The sequence below is a fragment of the Rhincodon typus genome, chromosome 29, assembly GCF_021869965.1.
Source record: "Rhincodon typus isolate 14 chromosome 29, sRhiTyp1.1, whole genome shotgun sequence".
In the NCBI taxonomy this organism is placed as follows: domain Eukaryota; kingdom Metazoa; phylum Chordata; class Chondrichthyes; order Orectolobiformes; family Rhincodontidae; genus Rhincodon; species Rhincodon typus.
In genome coordinates this window covers 12,075,311-12,092,510 of record NC_063360.1, presented here as the reverse complement: position 1 = coordinate 12,092,510, position 17,200 = coordinate 12,075,311, and the positions used below count along the sequence as shown (strand labels likewise).

Genomic DNA, 17,200 nt, shown 5'->3' with positions numbered 1-17,200 from the left:
TGATTATTTCCTGAGGCAGCTGAAAGTATAGATGGAGTCAATGGATGGAAGGCTGGTTCACATGATGAACTGGGTTGTGTCCATGACTCTCTAATTTCCTGCAGTCTTGGGAAGAGTAGTTGCCACACCACGCTGTGATGCATCCAGATAGGATGCTTTCTATGGTGCAGAATTGGAATGTCAACTGATTCCATCCTCCTTTGCTCAATGACAGGGACCAATTTTCATACCCCAACATTGGTCTAGTCTTTGAGAACAGATTACAGCACATCCTGGGGTCAATACTTGCAATTTTTCCAGTTTATAGCACTGCAGAGGATGGTGGCCTCACTAGAACACTTAGACACAAGGTCCAAATCCTTTTAGCATACTCAAACCCTTCCATGCCACAAACAAATGCTAAAATGCTGACTGGCTTAATTCAACAGTATGTTAGAAAAACAAAGGAACACAAATTACCCTTTAGTAAACAGATACCACATTGAAGAAACTTTATTAACTTACCAAAGTAAGTCTTGCAAACAAATCCAGCACCTCACTAAGAAATCGGTCACTATTCAGTGAATTTCAAAAACATATTTACAGAAGTTCTGGATGCAACAAAAAAGCACTGTCAGAACATGCAGTCGTTCAGGAAGGATTTTATTTCCCACTTATCTTCATAGAGTTGCAGTGTATCAACAGCTATCTCAAAGCATAAAAAGGATCCAATTACAAAGAGATCCTCTACACTGCTTTCTTTTCCATTAGCACTTTTATGCTGGTTCAGTATTGTAATACACAGCTGACAAAAGTTGAATACACGTTTTTAAATACCACAGAGCTGAGGACAAAGCCACATTTCAATAGAAATAACACTTCAGTAGGTGAAACCGTTATCGGGTATGCTTACAGTGCGAGAGGCATTTCCTACCTATACAAATGTGAATAGTGTAACCAGTTTAACTGTACATTTTATGCACATTAGAAGGGATTTTATACTCGTAAGTGTCGGGCAATTTTGGGGCACAAGCTGTCTTGAGTCGTGATATCACCCACATTTCACAACACACAATTCAGCACCCAACCAGTTGCTGGAACAATAGAATGAGAAAACTGAGAGATGCCACAAGAGAAACTGAGTTTTACAATAACTCAATGAACTAAGGTACTCCTTTAAAAAAACAAAAGGACTTTATCTAAGACCACCCCCCCCCCACCTCAACTCCCCTAATTGGGCCTATGTACATTTCTATTTTATTGATTTCACCTAATTTAGGAAGCCCAATTGACAGAAGCTACTTTTAAAACTGGAGATTAAATTCTCAAAAATTTGCCTTCAAAATCAGATTATCAGCATATTTTACAGATAGGCTATTGATACATTAAAAAAATGAACCAGCAAACATCTGGTGAACTGGTCAGTAGTGAACTCTGAATCTTTTCTATGGGCATTTATCTAGATCAATCCATTTTCATTCTAGTTTGCAACGGGATAATGGGTTTTGGAAAATTGGTTAATAAGAGCTTTGAAAATAAAGAATCCAGAACTTCAAAGGTATCTCAAGAAACACATGGGTGATGATCACTACTGAAGAAATTCATGCAGAAGTTTACAGTAATTGAGAAATTTTCTTTACTCAACTGGGCTACAAGGAAACACTTTAGAATCGATTCAAATCACACTTCCTCTTGTCATATTCCAGAAAAATAAAAGGATGCAGTTGGGGATGGGCCGATTTTTGTCACCATTAAAAAGTGGAACTTATTGAAAAAAGGCAACTTCAAATGATGCAGAAGAGGCATTAGGTGTTCAGCCAGTCAAATCAATCTTTCCCAAAACAATTTCTAAAGTTGCGAACCTGCCTCTCTGGTTTCATCAAAACCGCACGTGAGCCAGTAAACAGCATTGTAGTGCACATGTATGGCATGCATTCCAGACTCCATGATCACAGTGAATAGCCTTCCAACTTTCTAAATAGACTATTTGTTACAAATTTGACATACACCAATCACACCCAAATGCTGCATTTCTGATGTATGCACAAGCTTTATTTACTTTAAAAGGTCCCTATGGTTGCAACATGCTCACATAGTATATAGCGAAAAATTATATAGGTACTTTGTTTGGGATATCTGCATTCAGTTATGTTTCAGAGAACTGTAAAATTAGTTCCCAATGCAAAAAGGGAACATCTAACATCCAATACTTAATTGTTGGCTGTCTGGTAAAAATGTTTCGTGTTTCAATGGAACGCAATTAAAATCTCTCACCAATTATACTCAGTTTATGACAGAAAGCAGTCTCACCCCAGCCAGGGAAGTAGAATCAACTTTGGATTTGAAATCTCAAGAAAGATGGGTTTCCAGACTGGGTCAATTCACTTAGTAAAGGTTTTATTTCCCGGGGAAAGGGGCATAGGACAGTGGGAGGAAGAAGAAGAGGAGCTGTTGCCGTGGGCAACATGATCTGTATGGAATGATGCAATTTAATACTCATTAAGCACAGTTTAAAACAAATCTACAGTACATTGTTATTCAAGTAAAACACAAATTGCAAATGTCTCAGACTAAACAGCAACTTATATAAAAAAAATTGAAATCTTCAAAATTTAGCATCACTTAGAACAAGTCTAGACGTCTCCTGCATCACTGTCCTTTTTGTCTTTCTTTTCTTCCCCTTCCCCTTCTGCTGTCTCGCTGGTGTCCCGTCTCCGTTTGCGGTTTCTCATATTAAACCGAGGCTTTGGTTGGGGTAGTGGATCCATCCCAAGAACTTTGTGAATCTGCCGAAACGCTAACAACCTCAAAGCGTGCTGGAAGGGTAAAAATATAATCAACTTAAAATGACAAAGATAGTTCTGGAGAAATGTCCAGTGATTGTCTCCACCCCCACTGGTTTACATTAAAACCAAACAGTAAATGCTGTAAAAATGAACCTGCAAGCAGAATGACAAGATCCCCAAGGAAATAGTATTTTGTGACAAAGTCAGACTTTCCCCAAACATCAACTGCTCTTTTTCCTTTTGATCCTAATGGGCACGCTGTGTAAGTTAAGCAGTCTGCTTTTTTGTATTTTTCAACGCTTAACTTTTCTTTCTCATTTGCAGTTATATAGTGGTGACTTTTATTGTAGAGAGTGTATAATTTATATTCACCAAAATAAAGTGTGATTTTATAAAGTTTGAAAGAAACTGGTGGGAATCATTGTTTTGCTGTTGTCTTCTTGCACCCAAATAACATTTTGAATCAGACAAGAAGGAACACTGATGCCCCACACAAAAAGGAGTGCTACAATTAGCCGTGCGATGCCTCGATGTAGATCAGGGCAATTAGAAAAAAAGTCAGATTTCTTGATCGCTATCTGACTTCACTGGAGAATTCTGGCTTTGAATTTGGCCAAGAATAGGCTTGGTTGGGATATTCTCTCCCCTACCCACTCTGTACTCTCATGTTGAATATGCTGTCAGTGTTCACATGCTGGATTCATGCACGAAGAATGGACACTGGAGCGCAAGATAAATCAACATTTTCCAAGAGAAGGGGGAGAGAAGTGAGAAAAACAAAAGTATCAGACTTACTCTGAAATAAAAAAAGTCATACGTATTCCTAAAAATTCATCATTAAAAAAGCCCAATGCTTAGATAGTTTGCGATACTCATCCATTGAAAATAAAATGACATTTATGGTGGCATGGAGACATTGTTGTAAGTACATAATTGGCTTCTTTACCACAACCATAAGAGTTATTTCTGAGTTTTCTTCCTAGATACATTCACCTTGCATGTGTCCTTCCTTATTTGCTTATCAAAGCCTTTAATTTCCCACTATTAACCCTTTTCTTTCTGCTTGGCAGGCACTTCCTGCTTACAATTCTATAATACATCTATATTTCAGGGCAAATGCAAGTTCCTGGACTTCCAATTCAAATCACATTCCTGATCTGTGCACTTGTCAAAGTCAGCTTCTATTATGAGTGGAAATACTATTTAGAAATTATCTGCTCCAAGAAACTAACTAGCAAGATTTCACAGCATTCCCAGAATAATTGTTTCCTCCAAAGGTAATTTGTAGATGATGAAAATAAGCCAAGTAAATGTTCTTCAGAGTTTCATCAGTTAACAGAGGCACCTTACTTCTAATACTCTTGAAACGTTAACAGTGTGTAGCTTTTTCCGAAGAAGTAAGGGGCCAGAGTAACAAAAACAAGATACCCAAGCTCCTCGAAATAGGAAGCAGCCTCTCACTTTTTTGAACGTAAGTGATGCTTTCCATTGTTACACTTTCAGTTTTTGGTTTGTATTCATTGTTGATACTTGATGACGGAATGGTTACAGTATTGAAGGTAGCCTTTTGGCCTTTCACATTTGTGCTGCTCTGAAAGAGGAATGAGCCTAGACTCATTCCTATCTTGTTCCCATTGGCATGCAAACTTTCTCTCAGATAATTGCCAATTCTCTTTTGAAAATCATGATTAATCCTGCCTCTATTGCATTATCAGACAAAGCATTCCAGATTTTAACCACTTGCTGTTCATTTTTTTAACCCCTAATGTCACCATCACTTCTTTTGCTAAACATCTTAGCGCTGTCTCATTCTTGAAACCTCCACCCACAGGAAAAATAACCATAACCCCATCTACCCTCATTCTTGGAACACCATTAAATCTTCTCCTTTATAAAGGACAGCTGTAGTTTCTGATTTATGCAGGTAACTTCATCCCAAAAACCGTTTTTGTGAATCTTTTCTGCTTCCTCTTTAAAGTTTACCTATTCTTCCTAAATAAAAGAACTGGACCCAGTAGTTCAGTGGAGGCTGAACCAATTTTCTTATGCATTTTTAACACAAAGCAAGTACAAAAGTAAAGAAACTATGACAACAGGTTTGCAGAGACAGAAAAACAAAATCCCTGGCTGTAACATATGTGCCCAGCACAGAAACCTCACCTGTGCACTAGCTGTAATATCTTCTCGTTGCTGATGGCTCATGCAGGACAGGGCATCTGAGTGGTCTTTTTCACAAGGATCCAAAAGTCCAGGGCCATCTGTAGCAAGCAATTGCATTTCCTGGTTAAAAACTGTACAACCAGACTTCAATTAAAAACACAACACGGGCCATCACTTAGACACAGTTTCTCTACCAAGTGTCTGGTGAGGTAAGTTACAAACCCATTATTCTCAAGGTACCAAAATAGTTAGTGTGCACACTGTAGTTTGGTGAATTAGCAGATGATGCTGGTAATATTTGGCAAGTTTTGGTACTTAGCTCCACACCCCAACATAATATCACCTGATGTCTTGTTATATATGGAATCATTCTATTCTGACCAATGTCGAGCAGCAGAAAGACTATCTCTGCTTCCTCAGCTATGAGCTGCAATTTCGGCCGTTGGTGGCATATCAAGGCTGATCAGATAGCTTGAGTGCTATCAGAGGAAGAAAGTCAAATAAAAAAAAAGCTTACTATTAATTTGGCTAGTTTTATTTATGCGTTTTGGCAGGGTGAAGGGGGAAAGAGAGTGGAGACAGAATGAAGGACAACAGGAAGTCAACACCCAGGCATAGCTTTGTGAAGATTTTATGCAAAAACACATTTCACTTTCAATTTGCAGAGCTTTTCTCAGTGATCAGCACGGACAAAAAGCAGGTCAAAATTCAAAGGATTGTTGAAATGGAGCAGCAGTCAACATATACATGTATAATCAGTGACACAATGAAATTCTGGCTATATACTTTACATTTTCCCCTTCTAAACCATAGGTCTGAACATAACGGTCATGCTTTTGCCCTTTTATCTCGAGCATTCATTCAACACATAATTTTGAAAAGACAATGAATGCCTTGCACAGGATATTTCTTAAACAGAATATTTCTTAAACTAGCAAAACAAGCAACAAAGACTAACCCGGAAGGAGAACTCCAGAGGCAACAGCTTCAAATACCCTTCGCATTGCATCACCAGGACTCAGAGGGCCTGAAGAACTGCTGATGGCTTTCTCCACAAGCAATTCCATAGCCTGTTTACAAAAGCAATATGGCATTACAATTGTTGTGTACCTATTTTTAAAGGTGTAATTAACAGTATACTCAAAATAAGTTGGAGTTTTCCCAACAACATATTCAATTCAATTCAAAATATCAAATGTGAACATCTATTTGACACAAACATAGCCACTGGATTACAAACTGTAAACAAGTTCAAATTCTCTGAAAAAGCACTACCAACTCATCCTAGAGGAAAAAGCAGTGGTGGCAGCAAAGAAAAAAAACCCTTTAAAAGTGATGCACTGGATCAACCATCTAATGGTAGCCTAGTAAAGGATGTGGGAGTTCACTTTGAAGTTAAGGAAAATACCAACAGATAAATGACTGAAGATCAGTCGAAGGTAAAAGTTGGCCAGTCCTGCTTAGACTTGAGACAAGAAAAAACTGGATCTTTGAAGTATTGAAAACAGCCTTATTTTCACTGGTGACTTCAGATTCGTGGAAAAGATCAGGATTGATCAATTCAGATACTAGAATGCATGAGTGTTTTTCACATTCTGCAACTAGTGGAGTGCCACTGTCAAAGGGATTCAGTGCTAGGGGCTGAGATCCATATCAATTGTATGAAGGGATCAACTGTATTGCACCAAATTTGCTGATGACACAAAGATAGCACATTGTGAGAAGGATACACAGTCTGGAAAGGGATACAGACAGGGCAAGTAATTGATCACAAGTCTGTAGTACAATATTGGAAAACATACGGTTGTCCACTTTACAGGGAGAACAGCAGGGCAGCTTATTTCTATGGACAGAGACTGTAGAATGCCGCAGTACAAAGACACCTGGATGCACAAGTCATGAATCTCAAAAAAAATCAGCATGCCAGTACAACAACTAATTAGGAAGGCAAATGGAATGCTGGTTTTTATTGCAAGGTGGATAGAGTATACAAGTACAGAATAGAAATTTCTGGAAAAACTCAGTCAGTTTGGAAGCATCTGTGTAGAGAAACAGTTAATGTTTCAAGTCAAGTAAGATGCTTTGAACTCAAAATGTTAACCTTGTTTCTCAATCTACAGATTTTGCCAGAGCTGAATGCCTCCAGAATTTTCTATTCTTATTTCAGATTTTCAGCATCAGCAGTATTACGCTTTTATAAAAAAAAGCAAATCTTGCCATAACATAGGGGCGTTCGTTGTAAGGTTTGGTCTCCTTACTAAACGAGGGATATACTTGCATTTTGAAGCATTTCAAAAGGTGTTTCACTGGGCAATTCCTAGGATGAAGAAGTTATCTCATGAGGAAAGATGATCAAGTTGCACCTACAATGATTTGTATTTGAAAGAATGAGAGGTGATCTTATTGAAACAACATACAAGATACTGAGGGAGCCTAACAAGATTAAAAGAGAAAGTTTCCCCGTTGTGTAATAATCTAGAACCAGATGGCGACAGGGAGGGATTTCTTCTTGAGGTGGTTAGTCTTTGAATTTCTTCCACAGAGAGCAGTGGAGGTGGAATCATTAATATATTCAGGACTGAGTAGATTTTTGATGTACAAGGGAGTCAAGGAAAGGGGTTGAAGCCCTAATCAGGTCAGCATTGTTGATCATTATCCAGCAATACTCAGGAGCATATTATTTAGGTATATTTGTTCACAAAGTTTGCTGGAGTTCTAGCTTCGCGTATCAATATAATAATGTGAGAAGTACCAGACTGCTGCATACGAATACAGAAACACACCTCAGTAGATGTCTTTGGGAGGAGAAAGAAAACCTAACAGGCAAGGTTGGGAGTTGAAAGATTTATTGCAGTCGACAATGTAAGAGAAAAATTTACCACATTTCATTTGCATTCTTACCCAATCTGGTAAGGCACCCCATGTTGGTACTCGCTGGCAGAGGTCACGCAGGATTCGTATGATAATCACGCAAGACTGTAAGCCATTAGCTCTAGCCTTCAAGTTTGGAAAGAAAACGATAATTATTCAGTACTGTCAAATTCACCATGAACAGTTAATTTGAAAATAATTTGAAATATTTCTGTATTGACAACAATGATGTACACTTTTAAGTAATTCAGACAATACAACTGATTAAGAAACTGTTTCGGCCAAAGTTAGTATTTTCAAAGCTTTAAAATTGCTAACACAAAGCAGATATCCCTGAGACAGAGACACATATTTATATAAAACATAACGTTACAAAAAGAGCACAGCTGCTGAAAAGAAACATAAGATGTTTTTATGGAACACAGACCTAGCAAGAAACTAAGCAGCCCAACCAGAGATAGAGAGAAGGGCAGGTGGCAGGAGTGACAAAGAGGAAGTGCTCACTCCACATCATCACACTCTCAAGAAAGAGGACGGAAAGGGTGCACACAAGACAGGCAGGGATACGGGAGAGGGAGAGTCAGTGAGGGCAAGGGGGCACTTGGACATAGGGGCAGTTAGTTGAGGGGAGTTCCACAATTTTTACTACAGTGAAAGAATGGCGATATATTTCCAAGTCAGGATGGTGAGTAGCTTGGAGGGGATCTTGAAAGTAGTGGTGTTCCCATGCATTTACTGCTCTTGTCCTTCTAGACGGTAGTCGTGGGTTTGCAATGCGCTGTCTGATGATCTTTGGTGAATTTCTGCAATGTTGAGTGCAGGGAACCCGTGTGCAACACAGCGTGGTGGTGGTGCAAGAAAGGGAGGGTGCAGCAGGTCAGTCAGAGTCATACAGCATGGAAACAGACTCTTCAGTCCAACTAACCCACGCCGACCATGTTCTCAAACTAAACTAGTCCTACTTGCCCGCATTTGGCCTGTATCTCTCCAAACCTAACCTATTCATTTACTTGTCCAAATATCTTTTAAACACTAACTGCATCCACCGCTTCCTCTGGCAGTTCATTCCACATACGAACCATTCTCTATGTAAAAAAGTTGCTCATGTCCTTTTTAAGTCCTTCTCCTCTCACCTTAAAAATATGCTCTCTAGTTTTGAACTCCCCCACCATCCTTGGGTAAAGATCCTTGCTATTCACCTTATCTATGCCCTTCGTAGTTTTATAAGCTGGTATAAGGTCACCCCTCAACCTCCTGTGCTCTAGGGAAAAAAGTCACATCCTATCCAGCCAGCAGTGGAGGATGGACAACATGGTGGGAAGCCGAGGTAGGGAGAGCAAGCAGAGAGGGTGGGTGCAGAGTGGGTAGCTGCAGGGAGTAGAGAGCAGGAAGTCAAAGTTGGAGACAGGGAGCTTGGTCGGGAAGATGGGAGAGAGAATGAAAACTTGAAGTGAGAGAGCCACATTGTCAATAAGAACTGTAGGATAGCAATCGATTAATTGCAGAGAGAAATATTTGAACTTTGTTGGAGTAGGTGTTAAACTGGTATTTAAATGAAAGCTAATTCTACACAATTTTTAAGTTTTTTTTGCCCGTCGTAAATGCACCTTCCATCTACAGTCTACTGTTAGCAACACCACACAAATTAGATAGGTGTTAAGTAACATGTCCAAGGCTTTTTGCATAGTGAAGGAACCAATTTGCATATGCAAGCCTCACATTATTCACTTTTCCTTTACAGACAACTACTCAGCACTGTGCTCCTGAAAATGCCATAAATATGACATGCACATATCAATTTCTGAAAATGGAGAAAGATATCCATCAAAACTTCACCGATAGACTATCCATGCCACCCATGCACAAGCTGTAGAAAATAAAGTTCAACGGATCAGTGATTTCTTTGGTTCTGAAGATACCTAAATTAAAAAGGAATGACTGTAGCCAAAACTGCTGATTAATTGCCAAGAATTATGAACGGCCTCCTGAAATACAGCTGTAATTGCTGGAGCATCATACAAGACAGAAAAAAATTGTTATAGAAAGGATCGCCAGCAGCTGTAAAAACAAAAAGAAAAGTTAAACGTTTGGGTGCAGAATCGTCATTTGTGGAGTCGCAGTTAACTGCTTTCTTTCTTTCCAAATGCTGGTGGACCTTCTATGCACTTCCAGAATTTTCTGTTTGATTTCAGCATTTGCCTTTGTTATATAAAAGGATGAACTTGATTAGAGTTATCCAGCAGAAACTTGCACCTCTGACTGACCAAATAATGTAAAACAAGTCCAAAATCTGGTAGGAACCACAAAATCCCTTACAAAATGGAATGTGGCAGTCACCATAAATCAATGGTCCAGCCAATGGCTAACAGATTCGGAAAAAATAAACTACTATGCAGCATATTTTTACCTGGAACCACTTGGCATGACGAAGTGCAGCCAGACCCTCAAGGCATTTTTGCTTGTTCAGTACATCTGATGGATCTTGCACTGGGGCAGAAGTTGCATCTTAAAAATAAAGAGGGGATAGCCCCAAAGTACAGCAGTTAGTTTATAATAGTGGTGTGCAAACGAGAGCTGAAATACTGAACAAGCCATCACATGTTAACAAGTTTTCTACAGTTACGAACTGAGAAACAGATGAGCAGAGCTGAGGGCACTAGGGGAGAAAATGAAACAGTAAGCACAAAACCAATGGAAAAATAATAGGTTTGTGCCACTTCATTAATAGTTGTGTTACACTTGTAGTCTCTCTAAGCCATTTTGAAATTCGTGGCCAAACTGCATTTCAGCCCAGTGATTCAGGTAAATGCCAGTGACCTGTAGGTTTTTTTGCAATGTTATTTAAAATTATGGTCTAAGTCTCACCTTTATCCTTCACAAGATCTTCTCGCATGACAGGGGACGTCAGTGAAATTTTGACCTGCATCTTTGGCTCTTTACATGTAGAAAGGAAGATACAAGACTCACTGGGGCAAGTTTTCAATTCATAAGACTCTTCCGTTACGGTCTGAAATAAAATTCAAACGATTCATGTGAAAATGTCCAAAGCTAAAGATTATAACACAGCCAACCTTATGAAACTCTTTCCGGTGTTTTCTTTTGTTGTGTAAGAACGATAAAACACTAATAACGAGTAAATAATCTCAGCTGAGCAAAGATCAATTAGTTATAGAGTCAGAGTAGAGTTGGACAACATGGAAACAGACCCTTCAGTCTAACTCATCCATGCCGACCAGATATCCTAAATTAATCTAGTCTCATTTACCAGCACCTGACCCACATCCCTCCAAATCCTTCCTATTCATATACCCACCCAGATGCCTTTCAAACGACGTAACTGTACCAACCCCACCACTTCCTCTGGCAGTTCATTCCATACACGCACCACCCTCTGCGCGAAAAAGCTGCGTCTTGGGTCCCTTTTATATCTTTCCCCTCTCACCTTAAACCTATGCACTCTAGTTTTCGACTCCCTGGGAAAACGACCTCGGCCATTCATCCAATTAACCCTCAGCCTCCGATGCTCCAGGGAAAATAGCCGCAGCCTATTCAGCCTTTCCCTACAGCTCAAACCCTCCAACCCTGGTGACATCCTCGTAAATGCAACCTTTCAAGTTTAACAATATCTTTTCCATAGCAGGGAGACCAGAACTGAACACAGTATTCCAAGTTAGCTGACTTCAGCTACTGGCAGGTGAGCATTTTATAATTAGTCTCAGGGGTCTAGGACTAAGGAGGAGATAAAACCAACGACTATGCCTTCCCAGATTAAATTGTTCCAGTGGGAAACATGTGTCAGGAGTCATTGGGAGAGAGAGATATTGCACTGAGATTTCACACTCACAGTCAAACAATTTGCTTATCTAGGCTTGGACTTGGCTTACATATGAAACAATGCCTGTGGAATCATATCTAAATAAGCAGCAATAAAATCAGCTTCCTTTTAGATCATTTCATGCCAAAGAGCAGAATCAGCATGCAATAGACAGGACTAAGCAATCCCACAATCAACAGATCAGATCTAAGCTCAGCTGTCCTGTCACATCCAGTCATGGATGGTGGTAAACAAGTGAACAACTAACAGGAGGAGGAGGCACCGCAAATATCCTCAATGACAGGAGAGTCCAGCATATCAGTGTAAAAGACAAGGATAAAGTACTTATAACCACCTTCAGCCAGAAGTGATGACTGGATGATTATATGATATGATTGTATGATCAATTCTGATGCTGAAAAAAACCATTGCTTAGGGATTGCTTAGCCCTGTCTATTGATGCTGATTCCGCTCTTTGGCAAACAAGTAGCTCTATGTTGTAACTATATTGCATTCGTTAGGTATTTTATAGAGCAACTCTCAATGGGTTTTAATTTAAAAAAATGGATAGAACTGTAGCAGAAAGAGTTTTCAAATCTCTGGTCAATAAATAAAAAAAGAATGGTTTCAAGAAACCGAAGTAATCAAGTCACTTTACACAATTTATCTTCATGCATTGCACAAATCTTTGAAAGTGTTGAATATGGTTAACAATTTCAATAGACAGACCTTTCCCAATGTCTACTTTGCTATGTAAAGCCAAATACAATAAATTCAGTAAGCATGAAGTTAGAAGATAGTTACCAGGAGTTGTTTAGGCAGGTTTGCTGAAATTTTTTCCAGAAGGGTTTTTGTGGGTTTGTGGGCAGAGAGAAGAATAAGGTTAACATTCCTGTCACCACGGAGAAGTAATCCTTTTGCCAGCACACCAACACGCATGACCCCTTTCAGCACACGTGCTCCAAGGTCACCTTTCCTGTCAAAAGATGGCAGGACTTCCTTTAAACATCAGCAAAAAGTGGTGTAAACAGGGAGTTCTGTATAAAGACCATAAAAGGTACAGCAGCCAAGAGAGGCCATTCAGCTCAGTGAGTTGCTCTGCCATTCAATGATATCATTTTTGATCTGACGATCTTCAATTTCCTGCCTTTTCCCCATAACCCTTGATTCCCTTGCTGATTAGAAATCTGTTTATATGTAGCTTTGAATATACTTAAATGACCTAGCCTTGACAGTCCTCTGCAGTAATGAATTCCACAGATTCATTACCTTCTGAGACCAAATTCCACCTCATCTCTGCCTTAAATGTACAACTACTTATTTTGAGATTATGACCTCTGGTCCTAGACTGTCCCACAGGGGAAACAAACTTTCACATTTACTCTTAAGTCCTCTAACAATAACCTCACATTTTCCCGACACTATATTCCATTTGCCAAATTTTTGCCCACCCGCTTAACCTATCTATAGACCTCTGCAGATATTGTGTGTCATCCTCAAAATGTCTTCCCCTCTTTGTTATCTGTAAATCTGGCTATAGTACATTCTTTCCTCTCCAAGTCATTATTTATTGTAAATAACTGTGGCCCGAGCACTGATCTGTGATACACCACTAATTACAAGTTGCTATCCTGAAAATGCCCATCTTATTCCAACACTCTGCTTTCTATTAGTTAGCTGATCCTCTATCCAAGCTAACATACTACCTCCAACACCATGAGCTCTTATGTTATTAAGTAGCTTATTACAATAATACATTAAAAAGTAGTCTCTTTTACATGTGTGCACAAGTCAGTTTTAAATTCAGTTCAAAATGTAATGTATCACCATAATTTTAAACTGGCATTGTGGAATCTGGCAAAGTTATGCCCATCTCCACAAGCCAATAATATTTATCATCATATAACTTCATTATTGCCACTAGATGGCAGAAATATTAAATACATTCATTGCACAGTCTTCAGTTAAAAGTAAAATTACATTTCAACTATATTCCCAGCAGAATTACAAATATAAGCCACAAACCCAGTCAGTCGAGAACAAAGGAACAGCAGTAACAGAAAAAGTTTATATTTTAAACAGCAATTTATCATATTCTCAGAATGCCCAAAACTTCACATCCAAATTGATTACTTTTGGATAGCAGTCACTCATGCAAGTACACTGGACAACCACTTTATGTACTGCAAGAATCTCAGGCTTGAAAACGACCAGTTAAGTAGTCCTTAACTGAGCTGGTCGAAGGGGTCACATTGCAATAAGCAGTCTTAACCACTTCTTTAAACGGTGCCATGCTATATACCCAGACAGGCAGACTTGGCCTCAGTAGAAAGACAGCATCTATGACATGACCTGTAGTGAAGTGGCAGTTATGTGATCGAGTCTGAGTGCAGCCTGAACCACAGACTTAGCCATTTTCTATTAAAAGGCATTAGCAACAACAAGCCAACCAATACACTCTAAAAGGCTTACAAACTAAAAAATACAGGAAGATGGTAAATAACCACTTGCTCTCCATCCAAATAACGTACAAGTACATAGTGCCCATTCAGTTATCTGGCAGACCCTGAGAAGTACAATGAAGCTACGTACATCTCTACTGACTCTGCATGGGTTGGGTGATAGAAGAGGAGAAAAAAAAAAGGCCCACAGATAGGGTTGCAAACAGATTTCCAAATATCAGATGGTTACATGAAAAGAAGGTATTGTTAACCCCCAATCCCTTGGATTAAACTCCAAGATAAACATCAATCCAGGAGACACAGCATTTAACCAAGAGACCCAATTTATTGATCTACAAAGATATCAGAGATTGATCAGAGCAGTGCAATTGCTGACCTTTCCATAGTTGTGACCACCATGTTTGCTGACCTGCTTGGGGCTCATGGCCAAAGTGAATTTTAAACCTGCCTGTTTCGAGCAAGGTACTTGGGGCAAGATAAATCAAGAGGAGGATTCAAACTTCTTATTGGTTAATCTCCCACAACAGTCATACAACACAACGACATAACATTTAACACAAAACACTACTGCTCACAGTATGCTTTATCTGAATCCAGCAAGAATAGGAAACCTCTCATGAAAAGAAATGATGAAGTGATAGCCTACAAAATAAATTCCTATTCAGAAGTGGAGTGGGATTTCCAGATGACTCCACATTAGACTACAGGTTGATAAATAATGGCTGACAATAATGGCAGAAATGGTTACAAAGGTAACAGGAGACCAGTACAGCATTCAACGGTTGAAGACTGAAAAATGTATGACCGTTTCAATGAGGGATTGGATAAACTTCACTGATTAAATCAGCTCCAGTTGCCCATAGTGAAGTTTAATTCATAATCTAACTACTTGGACAGAGAAATATTCATGGCAGGCCTGTGACAGCAGACATGAAGCTAGTCATTCTGGTTCTCAACAAAGTTAAATCAACAATAAGTATTAGAGCCCACTAAACATCCACTATAATCATATTAAACATTATTCTTTAAATACACGAATGCCCTTGAACCATAATTAAGTAGGGAAAAAAAAACTCACTTGATCCCAATGACCAGCTTCATATTTTCTCCCAGTGTAGTAAGCATATCTTAGTATATACCAAAACAAACCCAAGCTATAACACTATATTCAAATCACAGACATATGAATCCTTTCAGCTGTATTTTGGTAAATGGCAAGATGAGCAGTATCTGATGCAACCTTCCCCTGGGCTTAGCTGCAGTAAGCTGCATATTGTGAATTAAGCTTACAGTGAAAGAACAGTTAGTCCTCAGAAAACAAGTCAGCATTTACAGTCTGCCTCAGTAACTGACATTACAGTCAGGTTAAGAAGTCAGTCAAGCCTGTTTTTTTTCCTCTCGAGAGGTTAACTTACTGCAAATCAACTTGCATACAGTGAAGATAAAATGTCTGAATCAGATCACTGTTGAAGGGGGTGTTAAATATTATTCTAATAGTCCAGCTTAACTTTATACACAAGTCGAACATCAGACATTTTCTAACCAACCTGTTGAAACGTTTTAACACACTTCTGCAGCAGGATGGACGTGAACCCAGGCCTTCTTGTTTAGACGTAGGGACAGGACCATCACGCCACAAGAGCCCCACGAAAATCAGACTGGAACACAAAACCTTACAGGCCATGAGCTGAGCACATCACTTACGTGAGGTACTAGAGAATTTTGTTTTCTGGGATACCAAAATCCCAAATTCACATGCCGTTTGTTTATCTGAGATGAGTGGTGATGGGGGCACAAGATGGAATAAGATGACTCAGCACTAGAGAGCGTGTGAGCGAGAGGGCAAGCACATGTATTTGACGGGAAGGAAGAGAAAGAAAATTCCAGTTCCTCACTCACTGACTCACCCACAAACAATAGGGATATGATAATCAGAATGAGATCTGACTTGACTTTAACCTTTTGCCCAGAGCATGCTCAGATTGCCAAGGATGAGGGAAGCAGTTATGGAGAAGCTGAATTGGTTCTCCTCAGAGCAGATGGTTAAATGGCAACCTAATAAGGTATGGTGCTTTGGTAAAGTAAGCAGAGAAACTGCTACCTCAGGGAAATAGAGCTCAGTAACCACAGAATACAAGATTAAGAGTAACTGACAAAAGATAAAACATTTTCCATAGATGGTTAAGATGTGGAATGCACATCCTGAAATGGTGATACCATCAGATTCCATATTAACTTTGAAAGAATTTGGTAAGTACTTAAAGACAAGCAACCGCAGGCCACGTTGGAAGGCTCAAGCATCATAGATGCCACTCTCCAGCCAATTCGTATAATCACAGCATCCCTATACTGTGGATGCAGGCCGTTTGGCCCACCGAGCCCACACCCATCCTCTGAAGAACATCCCACCTATACCCTTGCCCCATAACCCTGCATTTCCCATGGCTAATCCTCCTAACCTATATAACCCTGGTCAATATGGGCAACTTAGCATATCCAATCCACCTAACCTGCACGTCTTTGGACTATGGGAGGACATTGGAGCACCCAGAGGAAAGCCATGCAGACCAGGAGAGAACATGCAAACTCCAACAGAAAGTTGCTCAAAGCCGGAATCGAATCTGGGTTCTTGGCGCTGTGAGACAGCAGTGCTAACCACTGTGCCACCCCAGCTCAACTCACTCCACACAATATTAAGAAACAGCTAACGGCACTGGATATTGCAATGCCCGTCAATATGGAAAATTGGCCAGGTACATCCTGTACATAAAAAGCAGAGTAAATTCAATCCAACGAAGTGTCACTTAATCAGTCTACTTTGATCACTAAAGTGACAGAAGGTTGTCATCACCAATGCTGTCAAGAAGCACTTACTTCGCAATAACACATTCACTGATGCTCAGTTTGGGTCACCAGGGACACACAGTTCCTGACCTTATTACAGATTCTTTTTCCAAATATAGACAAAACAGCTGAATACCACAGATGTGATGAGAGCAACTGCCCTTGACATCAAGGCCTTATTGGATGAGTGTGACATCAAGGTGCCCTAGCAAAACTAGTTTCAATGGAAATTGGAGGAAAAACTCTCCACAGGATAGAGTCAATTACCTACGCTCCATTAGGTC

General features: G+C 39.6%; 1 protein-coding gene across 1 annotated transcript in view; it reads right to left on the bottom strand.

Annotated features, from left to right (window-relative positions):
* Nucleotides 1-625: 625 nt before the first annotated feature.
* The window catches only part of LOC109920659 (zinc finger RNA-binding protein-like), a 46,832-nt gene continuing 30,257 nt past the window's right edge, over nucleotides 626-17,200 (bottom strand). The window contains exons 12-18 of the mRNA XM_048614153.1: nucleotides 12,415-12,586; nucleotides 10,662-10,803; nucleotides 10,204-10,301; nucleotides 7,827-7,922; nucleotides 5,884-5,995; nucleotides 4,926-5,023; nucleotides 626-2,795 (exon numbers count right to left, since the gene is read on the bottom strand). Coding sequence (XP_048470110.1) covers nucleotides 2,613-2,795; nucleotides 4,926-5,023; nucleotides 5,884-5,995; nucleotides 7,827-7,922; nucleotides 10,204-10,301; nucleotides 10,662-10,803; nucleotides 12,415-12,586 — 901 coding nt within the window. The 3' untranslated portion in view covers nucleotides 626-2,612. The remainder of the gene's footprint in view (nucleotides 2,796-4,925; nucleotides 5,024-5,883; nucleotides 5,996-7,826; nucleotides 7,923-10,203; nucleotides 10,302-10,661; nucleotides 10,804-12,414; nucleotides 12,587-17,200) is intronic.